Source organism: Pristiophorus japonicus, chromosome 4, assembly GCF_044704955.1.
Source record: "Pristiophorus japonicus isolate sPriJap1 chromosome 4, sPriJap1.hap1, whole genome shotgun sequence".
Taxonomy (NCBI): Eukaryota; Metazoa; Chordata; class Chondrichthyes; family Pristiophoridae; genus Pristiophorus; species Pristiophorus japonicus.
The window spans coordinates 254,378,936-254,401,092 of NC_091980.1; the positions used below are offsets into that span (position 1 = coordinate 254,378,936).

The 22,157-nt window shown below is 43.5% G+C and overlaps 1 protein-coding gene across 5 annotated transcripts in view; it reads right to left on the reverse strand.

Annotated features, from left to right (window-relative positions):
- The window catches only part of rcor1 (REST corepressor 1), a 191,602-nt gene that overhangs the window by 20,918 nt on the left and 148,527 nt on the right, over positions 1-22,157 (reverse strand). For 2 of the 5 annotated variants that reach the window (XM_070879342.1, XM_070879340.1), the window contains exons 7-9: positions 21,704-21,788; positions 18,999-19,193; positions 7,057-7,134 (exon numbers count right to left, since the gene is read on the reverse strand). In XM_070879342.1, coding sequence (XP_070735443.1) covers positions 7,057-7,134; positions 18,999-19,193; positions 21,704-21,788 — 358 coding nt within the window. Of the gene's footprint in view, positions 1-7,056; positions 7,135-18,998; positions 19,197-21,703; positions 21,789-22,157 lie in introns of all 5 variants that reach the window. The other 3 variants (XM_070879341.1, XM_070879339.1, XM_070879343.1) reach the window with 2 other exon arrangements.

Below are 22,157 nucleotides of genomic sequence, written 5' to 3' on the forward strand. Positions count from 1 at the left end.
ATCTCCTTTGCTCCAAGGAGAACAACTCCAGTTTCTCAAACCTAACCTTGTAGCTAAAATCCCTCATTCCTGGAACTATTCTGGTAAATCTCCTCTGCACACTCAAGGACCTTCACATCCTTCCTAAAGTGTGGTGACAAGAACTGAATGCAATACTAGAGTTGTGGCCTAACTAGAGCTTTATAAAAGCTCAGCATAACTTCCCTGCTTTTGTACTCTTATGCCTCTTTTTCTGAAGCCCAAGATCCCATATGCTTTGCTCACCACTCTCTCAAAATGTCCTGCCACCTTCAATGATCTTTGCGCATGAACCCCCAGATTCCTCTGTCCCTGCACACTCTTTAGAACTGTGCCATTAAGTCTATATTGCCTCTCCATCCTTTCTGCCAAAATGCATCACCTCACACTTTTCTGTATTAAATTCCATCTGCCACTTGTCTGCCCATCCTGTTAGCCGATCTATGTCCTGTTGCAGTTGATTGGTATATCCTCACTGTTTTCCACACCTCCAAGTTTGGTACCATCGGCAAATTCTGAAATTTTACTGTGTTCCAATATTCAAGTCATTTATATATATCAAAAAAAGACAGTGATCCTAGCATTGACCATTGGGGAACACCATTGTCTATCATCCTTCAGTCTGAAAAATAACCATTTACCACGACTCACTTTTGTCCTTAAGCCAATTTCTTATCCATGCTGACACTGACCCTCCTATTGCATGAGCCTCAATTTTGTTAACCAGACTTGTGGTACTTTGTCAAACTCTTTCCTAAAATCCATATAGACAACATCAATTGCATTCCCTTCATCAACCTTCTGTTACTTCAAAAAATTCAATTAGATTAGTCAAACACGATCTGCCTTTTACAAATCCGTGCTGGCTCTCCTGAATTAACTTAAACCTCTCTAAGTGCCTATTAAATTTTTCCGAGTATTGTTTCGAAAACCTTACCCACTACTGATGTTAAACTGATTGGCCTGTAGTTACTAGGATTGCCTTTGCACCCTTTCATGAACAAGGGTGTCACATTTGTCACTTTCCAATCCTCTGGTACCTTCCCCGCATCTAGGGAAGATTGGAAGATTATGGCAAGCCCTTCCGCTATCTCCACTCCCCACTTCCCTTAGTAATCTGGGATGCAAGTCATCCGGATCAGGCGACTTATCCACTCTAAGCATATCCAGCCTTTCCAATCCATCCTGGCTATTAATTTTCACCCCATCCATTACCTCTACCATCTCCGCTTGTACCGATATTTTGTCAGCATCCTCTTCCTTCGTAAACAACAATACAAAGAAGTCTAAGTATTCTAGCCTTGCCCTGTGCCTCTAAGCATATATCACCTTCTTTGTCCCTAATCGGTCCCATTCTGCCTTTTACTACCCGCTTACTATTTATATGCCAGTAGAAAATTTTTGGGTTCCCTTTTATGTTAACTGCCATTCTATTCTCAGGCTCTCTTTGCCAGTCTTTACTTCCCCCCTCAACTTATTTGCATTTAGCCTGGTTCTCACTTGAAGAATTCACCTGACATGCATCAAACACCTTTTTTTTTGGTTTCATCATAATCTCTATCTCCCTAGTCATCCAATGAGCGTTGCCTTTGGTTCCCTTATCTTTCCTTCTTGTTGGAATGTATCTAGCCTGTACCTGAAACATCTCCTCCTTAAAAGATCACTCATTGTTCTGTTACAGTTTTTCTGTCAATCTTTGGTTCCATTTTACCCTGGCTAGATCCCCTCTCATCCCATTGAAGTTAGCCCTCTTCTAATTTAGAAGTCGAATTTAGATTGTTCCTTGTTCTTCTCCATTACTAATCTAAACCTTCTAAGAACATAAGAAATAGGAACAGGAGTAGGCAATGTGGCCCCTCGAGCCTGCTCCACCATTTAATAAGATCATGGACTCAGCTCCATTTCCCGGCTCGCTCCCCATAACCCCATATCAGTTATCGTTTTAGAAACTGTCTATTTCTGTCTTAAATTTATTCAATGTCCCAGCTTGCAGAGCTCTCCCAGGCAGTGAATTCCACAGATTTACAACCATCTGAGAAGAAATTTCTCCTCATTTGTGTTTTAAATGGGCAGTCCCTTATTCTAAGATCATGCCCTCTACTTCTCATCTCCCCCATCAGTGGAAACATCCTCTCTGCATCCACCTTGTCAAGCCCCTTCATAATCTTATACGTTTCAATAAGATCATCTCTCATTCTTCTGAACTCCAATGAGTAGAGGCCCAACCTACTCAACCTTTCCTCATAAGTCAACCCTCTCATCCCCAGAATCAACCTCGTGAACCTTCTCTGAACTGCCTCCAAAGCAAGTCTATCCTTTCGTAAATATGGAAACCAAAACTTCTCGCAGTATCCCAGGTGATCTATGATACGATGATCACTCTTACCCAAGTGTTCTCCCTCAGACACTTGGTCCACTTCATTCCCCAGCACCAGATCCAGCAATGCCTCCTTTCTAGTTGGGCCGAGAAGTACTGGTCAAGGAAGTTCTCCTGAAAACATTTCAGAAATTCCTCCCCTTCCTTTCCCTTTACTCGAACATTAACAAAGTCCCCAATATCACCACTCTATAGTTCTTGCACATCTCTGATTTCCTTGCAGATTTGCTTCTCTATCTCTCACTATTTGGAGGCCTTTAGAATACCCCCAATAGCGTGATCATACCCATTTTGCTTCTCAACTTTTAACGAAATGGATTCTGTCCTTGCCCCCTCAAGGACATCCTCACTTTCCAACACTACAATATCTTCCCTAATTAGTACTGCCACCCCACCTCTCTCTTTTTTCCTTCCCTATCTTTTCTGAATACCTTTTATCTGTGAATATTAAGCAATAGGCCTCACCATTTTAAAGCATGTTTCCGTTATTGCCACTACATCATATTCCCACACAGCTAATTGTGCTTGTAGCTCACCAACCTTATTCACTGCACTTTGTGCGTTTACATACATGCATTCTAAACCTGTCTTTGTATTCCTCGTAGTCCTGCTTAGTCTGCTCCCATCTAATATGGTACTACTTCCTTCTCTAGTAATTCCTTCACTCACCTCCTTTATGCACCTTATTACTCTTTTCTACTTCTATATGCTGGTGCCTACCCCCTTACCAATTTAGTTTAAACCCTCCCCAACCACACTAGTGAACCTCTCCATGAGGACATTGGTCCCAGTCCTGTCCCTTTTGAATAGGTGTCCCTGCCCCAGAATTAGTCCAAATGCCCCAAGAATCTGAAGCTTTCCCTCCTGCACCATGGTTCAAGCCACGCTTTGATCCTCCCCATCTTCCTATTTCTACTCTCGCTGGTGCTTGGCACTGGGAGTAAGCCAGAGATTACTACCTTAGAGGTCCTATTTATTTATTTTTTTAAATTTCCTTCCTCGCTCCTGAAAGTCTGACTGTAGGACCTTAATACCAGTCCTCCGTCGTTGGTATCAACGTGTACCACAACTTCTGGCTCACTCCTTTCCCCCTGCAGAATATTCTGCACTGTCTCTGTATCTTCATCCCCTCTCCTTTTCTTATCCCACTTGACCCTTACACCAGAAGTCTATCAGTTTTCAGCTCCTGATACCGTCTGCATTCCTTACTCCATTCCTGCCCTCACTGTAACGTTGAGTCTTGTGCCTTTATGCTTTCAGATAATCAGCAACCTGATGAGCAGCCTGTCCCTGAGCCTCCCAAAAAGAGTGAGGAAGAAGAGGAGGTGGAGGACCAAAGCCCCGCATCACTACATCGCTCACCCACAGGCACCACTGCAGAAGCTGGCACTATGCAATCATTAAGAGGTAAGCTTAGTAGAGGGGTCTGCACTGGGTGATGCACCGGGGACGAGCAGGCTGCAGCAAGGCCATGGAGAAATAGTAGCTCGGGAGCCAGCTCCCCGGAGCGTGATTTCGTGCACGAGTTCTGCTGCAAAGGACTCAGATGAGGACCTCAATGGGGAGGTGTGCACAAGGGTGATGGCCATACACTCAGATAATAGGTGCAATGGCAAGGGTGCCTGAGAGTCTCTCGGCAATGGTAAGAAACGTGGAGGAGTCCGCCTCCAACATTGCACAGAGCTTTGCACACACCATGGAGCCCATCATTTTCAGTCTGCAAATAATGGTAAACTCCCAGAGAGGCCGTGGGGACCCACGTGTCAAGGGCAATGTGGCAGCTTCCATTGCAGCACATGCGGAATCCACGCAATGTCTTAGTGCTGTAATACAGACAATGGCTGCTGGCATCGAAGCTCTGACTGCTCATGCAGTCTCAACTGGATGCCACGCAAACTCTGACTGCTACCAGCGTTGCTGGTTCCACCAGTCCACCGGGGATCTCACGGTGTTGCAGCAGGCCACCAATTTGTGGTCCAGTAGATTGGTAGGGATGCTGAGGTGCTGCCCCAGGGGAGTGGCAGTAGGTCAGTGAAACAGGAATCTGCTGTCTTCTCTCAGGATGACATAATTCCTGGTCCCACCAATGCCATTCCGCCATTGCACTGTCGCTGCCTGGCATCCAGCTCAGACGGAGGTGGTGCAGTCTGTAGCCAGACCTTCCAAGCCCAGAGCTGGTCGAGGGTGTTCAGCAAGGCCATCTGTAGTCTCTGGCCCTGACACACAGCAGTCGCCGTGCTGCAGCCACAGGGGACACACTGCGGAGGAACAGTAGAATAGGAAAAAGCAGTGCTAAGAGGGGAAGTAAGGGTTTGCACAACAGTGATTAGTAAATTTTGTTGTAGTGTTTATATGTGATTCATATTTGCGCGTAAAACTTTTATTGGAATGTTGCATATTTGGTGCCGTCTCATTTCAGTTTTGGGGTGTGGTATGGAATGAGAAATTGATATAATGATGGGGATGGGCTGAGCAACCAGGAAATGGCCTGGAATTCATTGGAACTGAAATCTGATGATGCGGTCATGGACTGCCCTTCCAGAAGGCCAATTGAGAGCCCGGCCTCCGCTGTCGCTGCTGTTCCTGCTCTTTTTTATTGTCCTCTGCCTGAGGTGGTGGAGCTATGCAAGATAGCAATGGCTGAGCCCTCATGATGACCAAGTTGTGCAGCGTGCAGCAGACGACGACAAAGAGGGACACCCGCTCAGCTGAGTACTGGAGGACTCCTCCCGAGCAGTCAAGGCAGCGGAACCGTTGCTTGAGCACTCCAATGGTCTGCTCAATGATGTTCCTGGTGGCAGCATGGCTCTCATTATGCAAGTGCTGGGCACGAGTGTTGGGGTTGCCGAGGGGAGTCATGAGCCAGGTGGAGAGCGGATAGCCCTCGTCTCCCAGCAGCCAGCTGGGAGAGAGCTGGCGCAGGATGAATACATCGTGGCTGCTGCCAGGATAGCGAGCATTGACTGAGGATTCGCACACCAACTGCGCATTAAGTGAGTGGTAGTCTTTGCTGTGACAGAATACATCCGGATTGTTAAGCAAAGCGACATGGGTGCAGTCAATGGTGCCCTGCACCATGGGGAAGCCCACTATCCTGGAAAAGCCACATGCATACTCATGCTGCTCCTCTCTGGTCATGGGGAAGGAAATGTAGTCCCTCCTCCTTATGTTGAGAGCATCAGTGACCTCCCAGATACAGCAATGTACAGCAAACTGGGATATGTTGGAGATGTCTCCTGTTGCACACACTGGCGTAGAAATTGAGCGCGATGGTGACCTTGGCTGTCAGAGAGCCGTCCTCACCCTGGTCTGAGGTTCGAGGTCTGGTTGCAGGAAGTAGCTGCACTCTGACTACGTCCTTGCTGAAGCGTAGCCTTTTGAACACACTGTTCCTCAATGAAATTGAGGTAGGAGAACTGCTGTCAGAATATGTTGGGAGGGTAAGGCCTCCTGTTGCCCTCCTACCTCTGGCCATATTTTGCACTCTCTGTGCCTTAGTTGCCTCTGACTGACGCTGGAGGGCGAGGACCAGTGTCAGCACAGCCTCCATGAAACTATCTAAATGTTGAACTTTCAAATTTGCTTTCAATGAAACTCACGAATCTTTGAGTCAGAACACTTTCAACTGCAAATCGCTCAAAACGCCTCTCTGACTATGTGAAACTACCAAGGAAACATTATTGGCTGACTAAATGTAAACCGGATGCTGCCATCTTTAAATAGCACTCCTCCAGCCGACATCTGACTGCTCAACCTGTCATTGGTGCACAACCAGGGAGCCAATGCTTCTTCCGGGGCGCAGCAGAACAGGGTGCAACGTCTTACCGCCGCAAAACCCCCACTGAATTTAGCAGGTGTCACTGTTCTCGCTGCGCCCGGTCGCAAACTAATTTGCATCACTAGAGTGTCCCCCCTAACGGGAGGCGCAAAATAGTCCAATTTCTCCCCTAAAAGTAGTGACACAGATTAATAAGGCCATAACAAAAGCAAACTTAGTACTAGGGTTTATTTACAGAGGGATAGAATTGAAAAGTAGGGAAGTTATGCTAAACTTGTAATGAACCTTGGTTAAACCACACTTAAGAGTTATATGTACAGTTCTAGTTGCCATATTATAAAAAGGATATAGTGGCACTGGAGAGTGTGCAAAAAAGTTTACAAGGATGACACCAGAAATGCAAGGTTATATCTATCGGGAAAGGATGAACAGGCTGGATCTCTTTTCTCTTGAAAAGATATGGCTGAGAGGTGACCTAATGGAGGTATTTAAAATTATGAAAGGTTTTGATAAAGAGTAGACACAGAGACACAGTTTCCATTTGTGGGGAAGAGGCCATCAATAAATCACCAAGAAACCAAATAGGGAATTCAGAAGAAACTTCTTTACCCAGAGAGTGGCGAGAATGTGGAATTCACTACCACAGGGAGTAGCTGAGGCAAATAGTATAGATGCATTTAAGGGGAGGCTGGATAAGGAGAAGGGAATAGAGGGTTATATTGAGATAGAATTAGTTGAGAAAAGATGGGAGGAGGCTTGAGTGGAGTATAAATGCCGGCATAGACTGGATGACCAAATGGCCTATTTCCGTGCTGTATATTCTATAAGACAATATATAAATATCACATCCTGATTTTATTTAACTTGGTGAACAGTTCCTTACCTCAGGTGGCTTGAATTCCTCTATCCCACCATCTAACTTTTGTTTGAGAGCACCATTTATCTGTTTCACATTTTGGATCTAGAATAATAAAAATCAGATTTTAACGACCCAAAAAACAAAGCCATTGATGAAACTCTCAAAGATGGACTGAGAGGGTGAACTGTTTATAAATATATTTCAAACCCTGCCATACAGTTTATTCTGCCATTAGCAATACAAGAAACTAGACAAAGCATGACCATTTTCTCTCTTCCTTATCTTCTGAAGCCACCAACTCCTTGCCGGGGCACATTTCCAAGGACATTAGGTGCTCTCTAGTACCTTGCTCAAGTTGCCATTCTTCATGTGCAAGCCTAAACAGGGAATGTCAGCAGGCCATTCGATTTTGTGGACCTTGAGTGACCTTGTCCCATTTGACATAACCCAGAAACACTCTCAAGCAGGATTTGCTGGATAGCAATCAGTGGTGTGAACAGTGGCTAACAAAGGGAGGTCTGAAATGGTATGCAATTATGATTTTCATGAGCACTCCTTGATATTACTTACAATCTTGAGGAAACAAGATGCAATTTGATGGTTTGTTTCCATAATTGATGAATAACTCATACCCATTATGTTGTAAGGATTTGTGATCTCCTTTGATTGAATATTCAGGAATATAACAGAAGGTCAGATATCTAAAAAGCAGTCTAGCATTTACAACAGAAGCTGCAGCTGAAGCAGAATGTTGCTAGAAAAGATGCTCAAAAAGTCAAAATGCAGAGAAGTCTGTTTAAGTCAAGTAAGATGACCCACTGAAATAGGGTAAGTATGGTGTGTCAGCCAAGAGTCTTCTCCGCCATTGTGAGTTCATGGCGGATCTGCGACCTAACTCCATATACCCACCTTTGGCCCATATCCCGTAATACCTTTGGTTAACAGAAAGCTATCAATGTCCAATTTAAAATTAACAATTGATCTAGCTTCAATTGCCATTTGCGGAAGAAGGTTTCAAACTTCGACCACCCATTGTGCGTAGAAGTGTTTCCTAATTTCACGCCTGAAAGGTCTTGCTCTAATTTTTTTTTAAAAAAAAGACTGCCACCTAGTCCTAGACTCCCCAACCAGCGGAAATAGTTTCTCTCTACCATATCACCCCTTAACCTTCTAAATGCCAGGGAATACAACTCTAATTTGTGTAATCTTTCCTCGTAACTTAACCTTTGAAGTCCAGTAAACTTCATTTCGGTAAACCCACGCTGCACTCACTCCAAGGCCAACATATCCCTTCTAAGGTGTGGTGCCCAGAATTGCTCTCAGTTCTCCAGGTGTGGTCTAACCAGAGTTTTGTATAGCTGCAGCATAACTTCTAGCCCCTTGTATTCTAGTCCTTTAGATATAAAGGCCAGCATTCCATTAGCCTTTTTGATTATTTTCTGTACCTGTTCATGTCATTTTAATGATCTATGTACCTGGACACCCAAGTCTCTTTGGACCGCCACTGTTTTTAGCTTTTCACCATTTAGGAAGTACCCTGTTCCATCCATTTTAGGTCCAAAGTGAATGACCTCACATTTGCCTGTATTGAAATCCATTTGACACAGTTTTGCCCATTCACTTAATCTGGCGATATCGCTTTGTAATTTTATGCTTCCATCTATGCCGCCTAAAATTCCACATATCTTTGTGTTATCGATAAATGTGGATATATGACTTTCTATGCCATCATCCAAGTCTTTAATAAATATTGTAAATAGTTGAGGACCCAACACAGATCCCTGTGGGACACCACTAGTCACATCCTGCCAATTTGAGTACCAACTACTCAATATCCCTACTCTCTCTCCTGCCGCTCAGCCAATTTCCTAACTAAGTCAATAATTTGTCCTCAATTCCGTGGGCTTCTACCTTAGTTAACAGTCTCTTGTGGGACTTTATCAAATACCTTCTGCAAATCCATATAAACAACATCCATAGACATTCCCCTGTCCACTACTTTAGTCACCTCTGCAAAAAATTCAATCAGGTTCGTCAGGCATGGCCTACCTTTTACAAATCCATGCTGGCTCTCTGATCAACTGAAAATAAGGTGTTCAGTCACCCTATCCTTAATTATAGACTCTAGCAATTTCCCAGCAACAGATGTTAGGCTAACTGGTCTATAATTCTCCGGTTTACCTCTCACCATTCTTAAATATTGGAGTGACATGCACAGTTTTCCAATCTAAAAAGGAATGGTTCCTGAATCAGGAGAACTTTGGAAGATTATAGTTAGGGCATCTGCAATGTGCTCACCTACTTCCTTTAAAACCCTGGGATGGAAACCATCTGGCCCTGGGGATTTGTCACTCTTTAGTGCCATTATTTTCTTCATTATGTTATTTTACTTATGTTAATTTTAATCGAGTCCCTGATTCAGTATTAGTTTCCTTGGGATTTCTGGCATGCTATCGCCTTTCTCGACTATAAATACTGATGCAAAGTAATTATTCAACATGTCTGCCATTTCCTTATCATTGATAATATCACCGCTTTCAGTTTTTAAGGAGCCAACATTGCTCCTGACTACCCTCCTCTTCCTAATATAATTTTTGTAAAAAGATTATGTTGATTTTGATATCCCTTGCAAGTTTCTTTTCATACTCTCTTTTTGTAGCTCTTAATATCTGTTTTGTGACACTTTGTTATCATATCAACTTACATTGACTGAACCAAATGAATCTGATCATAACCATCACCTTATTTTGAAATAAAGTAACTTAACAGCTCAACCCAAGTCTCACCTCAGAGATTGAAGAAATACACATTCTGAAATACACAACAATTGATGTACGGTTCAGGTCACAAGGGACGTTCCATTGTTACAAATGTGGGTTCTGCCATTGGACAAGTAAATATAGGACACTGAGTATCAAATACCATAAAAGTAAGATACTCAGATTGGTCATGGCAGGGACTGACGTTTGGTATGCTGTGTGCTGTCCAGAATTTTGGTCTATTTGCAAATCACCTTTCCCTTGCTGGAATACACTGCAGGATGGGCATGAAAACTTTGCTATTAAAGATTTCTGTTCTTTAATTCATGAAATTTACATGTAGTTTCACATAGAAACATAGAAAATAGGTGCAGGAGTAAGCCATTCGGCCCTTCGAGCCTGCACCACCATTCAATAAGATCATGGCTGATCCTTCACCTTAGTACCCCTTTCCCACTTTCTCTCCATACCCCTTGATCCCTTAAGCTGCAAGGGCCATATATAACTCCCTCTTGAATACATCCAATGAACTGGCATCAACACTCTGCGGCAGGGAATTCCACAGGTTAACAACTCTGAGTGAAGAAGTTTTTCCTCATCTCAGTCCTAAATGGCCTACCCCTTATCCTAAGACTGTGTTCCCTGGTTCTGGACTTCCCCAACATCGGGAACATTCTTCCCGCATCTAACCTGTCCCGGCCCCTCAGAATCTTACACGTTTCTATGAGATCCCTTCTCATCCTTCTAAACTCCAGTGTATAAAGGCCCAGTTGATCCAGTCTCTCCTCATATGTCAGTCCAGCCATGCCTGGAATCAGTCTGGTGAACCTTCGCTGCACTCCCTCAATAGCAAGAACGTCCTTCCTCAGGTTAGGAGACCAAAACTGAACACAATATTCCAGGTGAAGCCTCACCAAGGCCCTGTACAATTGCAGTAAGACCTCCCTGCTCCTAAACGCAAATCCCCTAGCTATGAAGGCCAACATGCCATTTGCCTTCTTCACCGCCTGCTGTACCTGCATGCCAACTTTCAATGACTAATGAACCATGACACCTAGGTCTCGTTGCACCTCCCCTTTTCCGAATCTGCCGTCATTCAGATAATATTCTGCCTTCGTGCTTTTGCCACCAAAGTGGATAACCTCACATTTATCCACATTATACGGCATCTGCCATGCATTTGCCCACTCACCTAACCTGTCCAAGTCATCCTGCAGCCTCTTAGCACCCTCCTCACAGCTCACACCGCCACCCAGTTTAGTGTCATCTGCAAACTTGTAGATATTACACTCAATTCCTTCATCCAAATCAGTGATGTATATTGTAAAGAGCTTGGGTCCCAGCACTGAGCCCTGCAGCACTCCACTAGTCACTGCCTCCCATCCCGAAAAGAACGCGTTTATTCCGATTCTCTGCTTCCTGTCTGCCAACCAATTCTCTATCCACACCAGTACATTACCCCCAATAACATGTGCTTTGATTTTGCACACCAATTTCCTATGTGGGACCTTGTCAAAGGCCTTTTGAAAGTCCAAATACACCACATCCACTGGTTCTCCCTTGTTCACTCTACTAGTTACATCCTCAAAAAATTCCAGAAGATTTGTCAAACATGATTTCCCTTTCATAAATCCATGCTGACTTGGACCGATCTTGTCACTGCTTTCCAAATGCGCTGCTATTTCATCCTTAATAATTGATTTCAACATTTTCCCCACTACTGATGTCAGGCCAACGGGACTATAATTACCCGTTTTCTCTCTCCCTCCTTTCTTAAAAGGTGGTGTTACATTAGCTACCCTCCAGTCCATAGGAACTGATCCAGAGTCGATAGACTGTTGGAAAATGATCACCAATGCATCCATTAGTTCTAGGGCCACTTCCTTGAGTACTCTGGGATGCAGACCATCAGGCCCCCGGGATTTATCGGCCTTCAATCCCATCAATTTCCCCAACAAAATTTCCCGCCTAATTAGGATATCCTTCAATTCCTCCTTCTCACTAGACCCTCGGTCCTCTAGTACATCCGGAAGGTTATTTGTGTCTTCCTTTGAGAAGACAGAACCAAAGTATTTGTTCAATTGGCCTGCCACTTCTTTGTTCCCCATTATAAATTCACCCGAGTCCGACTGCAAGGGACCTACGTTTGTCTTGACTACTCTTTTTCTCTTCACATATCTATAGAAGCTTTCACTGTCAGTTTTTATGTTCCCGGCAAGCTTCCTCTCATACTCTATTTCCCCCCTCCTAATTAAATCCTTTGTTCTCCTCTGCTGAATTCTAAATTTCTCCCAGTCCTCTGGTTTGCTGCTTTTTCTGGCCAATTTATATGTCTCTTCCTTGGATCAAACACTATCCTTAATTTCCCTTGTTAGCCACATTTAAGCCACCTTCCCGGTTTTATTTTTTTACCCAGACAGGGATGTACAATTGAAGTTCATCCATGTGATCTATTAATGCTTGCCACTGCCTATCCACCGTCAACCCTTTAAGTATCACGCGCTAGTCGATTCTAGCCAAATCATGCTTCATGCCATCGAAGTTAGCTTTCCTCAAGTTCAGGACCCTAGTTTCTGAATTAACTGTGTCACTCTCCATCTTAATAAAGAATTCTACCATATTATGGTCACTCTTCCCCAAGGGGCCTTGCACAACAAGGTTGCTAATTAGTCCCTTTTCATTACACATCACCCAGTCCAGGATGGACAGCTCTCTAGTTGGTTTCTCGACAGATTGGTCAAGAAAACCATCCCGAATACACCCCAGGAAATCCTTCTCCAGCGCATTGCTACCAGTTTGGTTAGCCCAATCTATATGCAAGTTAAAGTCGCCCATGATGACTGCTGTACCTTTATTGCACACATTCCTTATTTCTTGTTTGATGCTGTCCCCAACCTCACTACTACTGTTTGGTGGCCTGTACACAACTCCCACCAGTGTTTTCTGCCCTTTGGTATTCAGTAGCTCCACCCATACCGATTCCACATCATCCAAACCAATGTCCTTCCTTATTATTGCATTAATTTCCTCTTAAACCAGCAATGCCACCCCGCCAATTTTCCTTTCTGTCTATCCTTCCTAAATGTTGAATACCCCTGGATGTTGAGTTCCCAGCCTTAGTCACCCTGGAGCCATGTCTCCGTGATGCCAATTACATCATATCCGTTAACTGCTATTTGCGCAGTTAATTCGTCCACCTTATTCTGAATACTCCTCGCATTGAGACATTGGTTCCGGTCCTGCCCAGGTGCAGACCGTCCGGTTTGTACTTGTCGCACCTCCCCCAGAACCGGTTCCAACGTCCCAGGAATTTGAACCCCTCCCTTCTGCACCACCCCTCAAGCCACGTATTCATCTGAGCTATCCTGCAATTCCTACTCTGACTAGCACGTGGCACTGGTAGCAATCCTGAGATGACTACTTTTGAGTTCCTACTTTTTAATTTAACTCCTAGCTCCCTATATTCGTCTTGTATGACCACATCCCATTTTTTACCTATATCGTTGGTACCTAGATGTTTAACGACAACTGGCTGTCCACCCTCCCTTTTTAGAATGTCTTGCACCCACTCCTAGACATCCTTGACCCTTGCACCAGGGAGGCAACATATCATCCTGAAGTCTCTGTTGCGGCCACAGAAACGTTTATCTATTCCCCATACAATTGAATCCCCTATCACTATAGCTCTCCCACTCTTTTTCCTGCCCCCCTGTGCAGCAGAGCCACCCAAGTGCCATTGACTTGGCTGTAGCTGCTCGCCCCTGATGAGTCATCCCCCTCAATAGTGCCCAAAGCGGTGCATCTGTTTTGAGGGGAATGACCGCAGGGGACCCCTGCACTACCTTCCTCGCACTGCTCTTCCTGTTGGTCACCCGTTCCCTATCTGGCTGTGTACCCTTTACCTGCGGTGTGACCAACTCACTAGAAACATAGAAAATAGGTGCAGGAGTAGGCCATTCGGCCCTTCGAGCATGCACCGCCATTCAATGAGTTCATGGCTGAACATGCAACTTCAGTACCCCATTCCTGCTTTCTCGCCATACCCCTTGATCCCCCTAGCAGTAAGGACTACATCGAACTCCTTTTTGAATATATTTAGTGAATTGGCCTCAACAACTTTGGGTGAAGAAGTTTCTCCTCATCTCGGTCCTAAATGGCTTACCCCTTATCCTTAGACTGTGACCCCTGATTCTGGACTTCCCCAACATTGGGAACATTCTTCCTGAATCTAACCTGTCTAAACCCGTCAGAATTTTAAACGTTTCTATGAGGTCCCCTCTCATTCTTCTGAACTTGTGAATACAAAGCCCAGTTGATCCAGTCTTTCTTGATGTCAGTCCCGCCATCCCGGGAATCAGTCTGGTGAACCTTCGCTGCACTCCCTCAATAGCAAGAATGTCCTTCCTCAAGTTAGGAGACCAAAACTGTACACAATATTCCAGGTGTGACCTCACCAAGGCCCTGTACAACTGTAGTAACACCTCCCTGCCCCTGTACTCAAATCCCCTCGCAATGAAGGCCAACATGCCATTTGCTTTCTTAACCGCCTGCTGTACCTGCATGCCAACCTTCAATGACTGATGTACCATGACATCCAGGTCTCGCACCTCCCCTTTTCCTAATCTGTCACCATTCAGATAATAGTCAATCTCTGTTTTTAACCACCAAAGTGGATAACCTCACATTTATCCACATTATACTTCATCTGTCATGCATTTGCCCACTCACCTAACCTATCCAAGTCACTCTGCAGCCTCATAGCATCCTCCTCGCAGCTCACACTGCCACCCAACTTAGTGTCATCTGCAAATTTGGAGATACTACATTTAATCCCCTTGTCTAAATCATTAATGTACAATGTAAACAGTTGGGGCCCCAGCACAGAACCTTGCGGTACCCCACTAGTCACTGCCTGCCATTCTGAAAAGTCCCCATTTACTCCTACTCTTTGCTTCCTGTCTGCCAACCAGTTCTCAATCCACGTCAGCACACTACCCCCAATCCCATGTGCTTTAACTTTGCACATTAATCTCTTGTGTGGGACCTTGTCGAAAGCCTTCTGAAAGTCCAAATACACCACATCAACTGGTTCTCTCTTGTCCACTCTACTGGAAACATCCTCAAAAAATTCCAGAAGATTTGTCAAGCATGATTTCCCTTTAAAAATCCATGCTGACTTGGACCTATCGTGTCACCTCTTTCCAAATGCGCTGCTATGACATCCTTAATAATTGATTCCATCATTTTAGCCACTATCGATGTCAGGCTGACCGGTCTATAATTCCGTGTTTTCTCTCTCCCTCCTTTTTTTAAAAAAGTGAGGTTACGTTGGCTACCGTCCACTCCATAGGAACTGATCCAGTCAATGGAATGTTGGAAAATGACTGTCAATGCATCCGCTATTTCCAAGGCCACCTCCTTAAGTACTTTGGGATGCAGTCCATCAGGCCCTGGGGATTTATCGGCCTTCAATCCCATCAACTTCCCCAACACAATTTCCCGACTAATAAGGATTTCCCTCAGTTCCTCCTTCTTACTAGACCCTCTGACCCCTTTTATATCCGGAAGGTTGTTTGTGTCCTCCTTAGTGAACCAAAGTACTGGTTCAATTGGTCTGCCATTTCTTTGTTCCCCATTATGACTTCCCCTGATTCTGACTGCAGGGGACCTACGTTTGTCTTTACTAACCTTTTTCTCTTTACATATCTATAGAAGCTTTTGCAGTCCGTTTTAATGTTCCCTGCAAGCTTCCTCTCGTACTCCATTTTCCCTGCCCTAATCAAACCCTTTGTCCTCCTCTGCTGAGTTCTAAATTTCTCCCAGTCCCCGGGTTCGCTGCTATTTCTGGCCAATTTGTATGCCATTTCCTTGGCTTTAATACTGTCCCCGATTTCCCTTGATAGGCACGGTTGAGCCATCTTCCCTTTTTTATTTTTACACCAGACAGGGATGTACAATTGTTGTAGTTCATCCATGCGGTCTCTAAATGTCTGCCATTGCCCATCCACTGTCAACCCCTTAAGTATCACTCGCCAATCTATCCTAGCCAATTCACGCCTCATACCTTCAAAGTTACCCTTCTTTAAGTTCTGGACCATGGTCTCTGAATTACCTGTTTCATTCTCCATCCTAATGTAGAATTCCACCATATTATGGTCACTCTTCCCCAAGGGGCCTCGCACAACGAGATTGCTAATTAATCCTCTCTCATTACACAACACCCAGTCTAAGATGGCCTCCCCCATATAGTTGGTTCCTCGACATATTGGTCTAGAAAACCATCCCTTATGCACTCCAGGAAATCCTCCTCCACCATATTGTTTCCAGTTTGGTTAGCCCAATCTATATGCATATTAAAGTCACCCATGATAACTGCTGCACCTTTATTGCATGCACCCCTAATTTCCTGTTTGATGCCCTCCCCAACATCACTACTACTGTTTGGAGGTCTGTACACAACTCCCACTAACGTTTTTTGCCCTTTGGAGTTCTGCAGCTCTACCCATATAGATTCCACATCATCCAAGCTAATGTCCTTCCTAACTATTGCATTAATCTCCTCTTTAACCAACAATGCTACCCCACCTCCTTTTCCTTTTATTCTATCCTTCCTGAATGTTGAATACCCTTGGATGTTGAGTTCCCAGCCCTGATCATCCTGGAGCCACGTCTCTGTAATCCCAATCACATCATATCTCAACATCTATTTGCACTTCCACCTTATTACGGATACTCCTTGCATTAAGACACAAAGTCTTCAGGCTTGTTTTTTTTTTTTTAAAAACACCCTTTGTCTTTTTAGAATTATGATGTAGTGTGGCCCTTTTTGTTTGTTGCCTTTGTTTACTCGGCCTCCCACTATTGCTTTTTACCTTTCTACCATCTGTTTCTGACTCCATATTACTTCGCCCTGTCTCGCTGCATAGATTCCCATCCCCCTGCCATATTAGTTTAAACACTCCCGAACTGCATTAGCAAATGTTACCCCCAGGACATCAGTTCCAGTCCTGCCCAGGTGCAGACCGTCCCTTTTGTACAGGTCCCAGTTCCCGCAGAACTGGTTCCAATGTCCCAGGAATTTGAATCCCTCCCTCTTGCACCACTGCTCAAGCCACGTATTTATTCCAACTATCCTACTCCCTCTATTCTGATTAGCACGTGGCACTGGTAGCAATCCAGAGATTACTACCTTTGAGGTCCTACTTTTTAATTTAACTCCTAGCTCCCTAAATTCAGCTTGTAGGACCTCTTCCCGCTTCTTACCTACATGTACCACGACAACTGGCTGTTTACCCTCCCTCTCCAGAATGCTCAGCCTCTTCGAGACATCCTTGACCCTTGCACCAGGGAGGCAACATACCATCCTGGAGTCTCGGTTGCAGCCGCAGAAACTCCTATCTATTCCCCTTACAATAGAGTCCCCTATCACTATAGCTCTCCCACTCTTTTTCCCCACCCTCCTCTGCAGCAGAGCCACCCATGGTGCCATGAACCTGGCTGCTGGTGCCTTCCCCTGTTAAGTCATCTCCACCAACAGTATCCAAAACGGTATATCTGTTTTGGAGGGAGGTGACCGCAGGGGACTTCTGCACTACCTTCCTGCTCTTGCCTTGTCTCTTGGTCACCCTTTCACTATCTGTCCTAACCCTTACCTGCGGTGTGACCAATTCACTAAATGTGCTATCTACAACATTCTCAGCATCGCGCATGCTCCAGAGTGAGTCCATCCGCAGCTCCAGTGCAGTCATGTGGTCTGTCAGGAGCTGCAGCTGGACACACTTCCCGCACATGTAATCGTCAGGGACACCGGAAGCGTCTGAGTTCCCACATAGTACAGGAGGAGCATAACACGTGTCCGAGCTCTCCTGCCATGACATAACCCTTAGATTAACCTAATTGGACAACAACAATGTTAAGCGGTTACTTACTGATAAAGAAAGGAAAAGAAAAACTACTTACCAATCACCAGCCAATCACTTACCCCCTTGGCTGTAACATTACCTTTTGATTTCTTTCTACTTCTTTTTTTCCTCCTCACCCTGCTGCAGCTGCACAAGCACACCTCCTCCGAGGCGTTGGGCCTTTTTATAGGTCTCAACGACGCACCTCCCAAGCCTCTCCATGCACCTGGAACTCCCGAGTCTCCTCCGACGCGTTGGGCCTTTTTATAGGCCTCAGCGACGCACCTCCAGAGCCTCTCCACGCACCTGGAACTCCCGAGCCTCCTGCGACGCGTTGGGCCATTTTATAGGCCTCAGCGACGCACCTCCCGAGCCTCTCCAGGCACCTGGAACTCCCGAGCCTCCTCCGACATGTTGCGCCTTTTTATAGGCCTCAGCGACGCACTTCCCGAGCCTCTCCATGCACCTGGAACTCCAGAGCCTCCTCTGACGTGTTGGACCTTTTTATAGACCTCAGTGACACACCTCCTGAGACTCTCCATGCATCTGGAACATTATCCCAACTGAAACATGCAGGAAAGCATACTGTGTGAAAGCAACTTTTATAAATAGTCATAAAAATACTACAAAGTACTGGTTAGTCACAAACGATTTCTTGCACGAAATAATCAATAATAATCAGTATAAATCTAATTTTGTAAAATGATGCAAACAAGCTCATGCATGAAACTAGCTCAGTATTAATCTGCAGTGCTACCAGATCCATTTTCTTTTAAATTCACGGGGCATTTGTGAAAACAATCTTTTGCATTGTTTATATATTCATTTGCCTCATTCCGAGCAGGGTAAACGACAAGACAAATGCAGGTGGGGCGGCACAGAGGGTTTTTTTTCCTCGGGTTTCTCTGGAATTGTTATGCAAGAGATATATTAAGAATTAATCAAGTCAGGAACTGTTCTCAATTATGATCTGGCTATTCCTAAATATTCCACTCATTCTTTGCACGTTTTTTAATTTTCAGTTACTCTCATAGGAAAAGCAAGCAAAGAAATTATGACATTTCACATGATGCTATGCACAAATCATATTGCAGATGTTATGCATGAAGGTCAGTTTAATAGCCAGGAGAAGGAAAGAACCTAGCTAAAAGGATAGACATAACTATTTTTTCCAGCTGCATTTCTAATATTGCAAATGGGGTATTGTGAAGTATAATGGAAGACCAATTACGTTTTCTTACAAAAGCTTTCAAGGAGCTACTAAAAAGGAGTTCTGCTTCTGAAATGAAGAAGCTGCAGAGCTTACTTGACGTTTAAGTGAGACCAACTCCATATCAAGCTGTCTGAGGACTGTGCAAGCAGCACCGGAACTCGTAGACAATGCATCAAGATCCTCTTGAATTAGGAACATCCCTCTTGGAGGTTTCTGACTTATTCTTTGCTTTCCTTGGACTGTTCGTGTTTCCTTCTTTGGTGGGACACTTTTCACAGTTTGAGATCCCTGCTGTTTGATAAAAGGCCACACATTAAGGCACCAGGTGTGGAATTTAGAAAAAGTGATTTTCCATTACTAATCCAGAGCATAACAGAGTATGTTGCTCCATGCAAGTGCACAAATAAAATTAAATTCTTCTTTCTGATGAAAGTTACCACAGGAATTATACATTTTTCAAATGCAATTAAAAAAAAAAAGAAGCCTCTTTTCCTAGAAGGAGGAAGGTAAGTGAACTGTGCATCAACAAGCAGTAGGAGAGGAACAGAATAAGAATTTCAATAAATTAAAATCAATTTCAAAACCATTCTAAAAAGATTCATTTACGTCCCTTTGACTAAAGAGCACTGCAGCCTGGAGTTTGCAAGTGCAGTCTAAACCTAGGCTGCCTGCAACTAGCCCAGTCAACAGCTAGAGATACACCAAGTCAGTGACTTCATGGTAGTTTCACCATGTAAGAAGTGAACAACTGTTTTAAGCATCAACGTTATATTGGAAGTTTGCATGAATTGTCTTTGTTTTGAAATTCTGAGGAGGTTTGTAAAGTTTGTAAATTGCTCTAAATATGCTGTTTGGAAAACAGTCTACTGTACTTGAAAACCATCCAAACTCACCTGAATGTTGCTTTTGGAAATGAGGCCAACCAGAGTTTATAACTGCACTGGCCACTAAACTGGCATATGGGATTCACTCCTGAATCCCAAGGTCATCCAAATCCAACTTGACTTGCTTACTGTAGAAACTTGAATTTATATATTAAAGAAAGTGCTTAAAAAAATGTGTAAGAGATCTATTGTCTGAGCATCAGCCCCTAGTAAGCATGGGGACATTTTGCTAGTGTATTGCTTCAAGACATCAAGACAAGAGATCCATGATACTTTCTCTAACTGGTTTCATGCAAGTGACTACAAAATCTAGTTACAATTGTAATGAAAAGTAATCATGATATAGACAACTTCAAAAGTTACCACAGGCACATGTTCATTTAATTACTGATTGTTAAAAAGCTGTTCAAATTTAAAAAATCCCCCCCCACCCCCAATCTCATTTGCCAGACTGGTTCTCTACTGTGGGGAAATTCTCAAGAGTAACGAGGGAAGGTACACTGAAACTTCCTTATTACAATACAGTATAGTCTCGTTTACGTGCTAGCTTAATTCCGTCAGAGTAGATGTGATTCTTTGAATCCAGCAGTATGAATGCAAGCAACTGCATTCAGGGGAATACAATGCAGCTTCCACATTTGATTAGAGAATACATTTCCTATTTTCAGTTATCAACATCTGTTGCCTACACAAAACTTTTATTATTGCTGGTGTTATTTGTACAGGTGATCCTTTGCATGATCAGACAAACCAGAATCTAAATCCCAACCTCCAAAAAGGCTTCAATAGGATCAGAGATATACACATCTTTCATATTTTTAAAATCACCATTTCCTTACACGTTCTATTTACACAGCTTCAAAGATTGATATTTATTCCTCAACAGCACACTGAAGTCAGCATTTATTTTTTATAACAAAAGCTTCTGCAAAGTCATTACAATAAGGAAAGGTTGCTCACTTTAGATCACAGTCAAGGATCCAACCAAATGCACCCTTATTATACAAGTTTGAATGTCAGTGAAGTGTTAATATCAAGCAGGGATGGACTGGCTTCCTGAACAGGTGTGGGATTCTTTGGAGCAGAAAGGGGGAAGGGGTTGGGGAAGAGAGGGGAACATAATATAGCACTATGAAATCATTCACGCAGTAATTGGGAAATCTCCAGATTTCCAATATGGCCAGTCCATCCAATATATTTTGTTTAAGTTTATAGGTACATTTTAGTAAGTGACATTTTTATGATGGTCACATCCCCCTTTTTCCAAGCAGTTACTCAAAGTAGTACAAACTACTTTATCCTGTACCATTCCCTGCTACTATTTTAGCCTCATTTGCTGGTGACCGAGGGTAAATCCAAAACAGATTCAACTCGAAAGCAAAATTTCCAATAGCACTCTTGTTAAAAGGTGCTTACACCAAAGAATGCCAACATACAAACATGATATAACATATAAAAAGAATGATACTAATTGTGTTCAGTGTTTCTAGTCAGAAGTTTAGACACGCAGCTAATTTAAATATAATTTGGGCTTGCACTCAGCCCAAGCAGTAAATTTGTAATTGGACAGTACCGCTGTGAAGGCAGTATAAATGAGTCAGTCTCCTTGGAGTGAGTGATATCTGGGATAAATTCTGAAAAGCAGCAGTTAGAAGTGTAAATTGGACTGGTATTGTATCAGGAACTGATTTGGTTTAAAGAAATAAACTGTACAACTAAAGCTATTCATACACATTTTAAAATCAGTGGTGATATTAATTTACACAGTTTTGCATTTGATATTTCTTCAGGCTATGGTCAAAATCAGAAACTTCTAGCTAAAAGTCAATTTCTACCTAACCTGATAGGAACATTATCATAGAAAATCAGTCAAGTATACAGTTGATCTGAAAGCGAAACATAAAACCAACTTACCTCTTTTTTTGCCTCTTTGCTTGGATCAATTTCACTGTCAACGATACTGGTTGTATTTGCATTAGATTCTTCAATCTCATCACCACTGCAGAAGAAAACCAGACTTGCAGATGAATCATAGGACTTGGAAACTCACTATACAAAGGTAATACTTACTGGACCCAAAACACTAGTTACACAACAGCACTAAACAGAAAAATTGAAACTAAACCCGTTGCAAATGAAAAATTGTCTCGAAGAAAACCACAGAACTTTCAGTTCCGCATTTGTAAGTGTACAGTTCACTCTGTAATTTCAATTTAAACTCCCACTCAAAAATGTATTGATGGTTTTTGTTCAATTCAAACGAATAATTGGGATTATTGGTTAATTTGATTTTGAATTTCCCCAGCAAATTGGTCCTATTCAGTAAAATTTGTTGCTCAATTCAGATTCAATCCTGATTCAAGCAGGC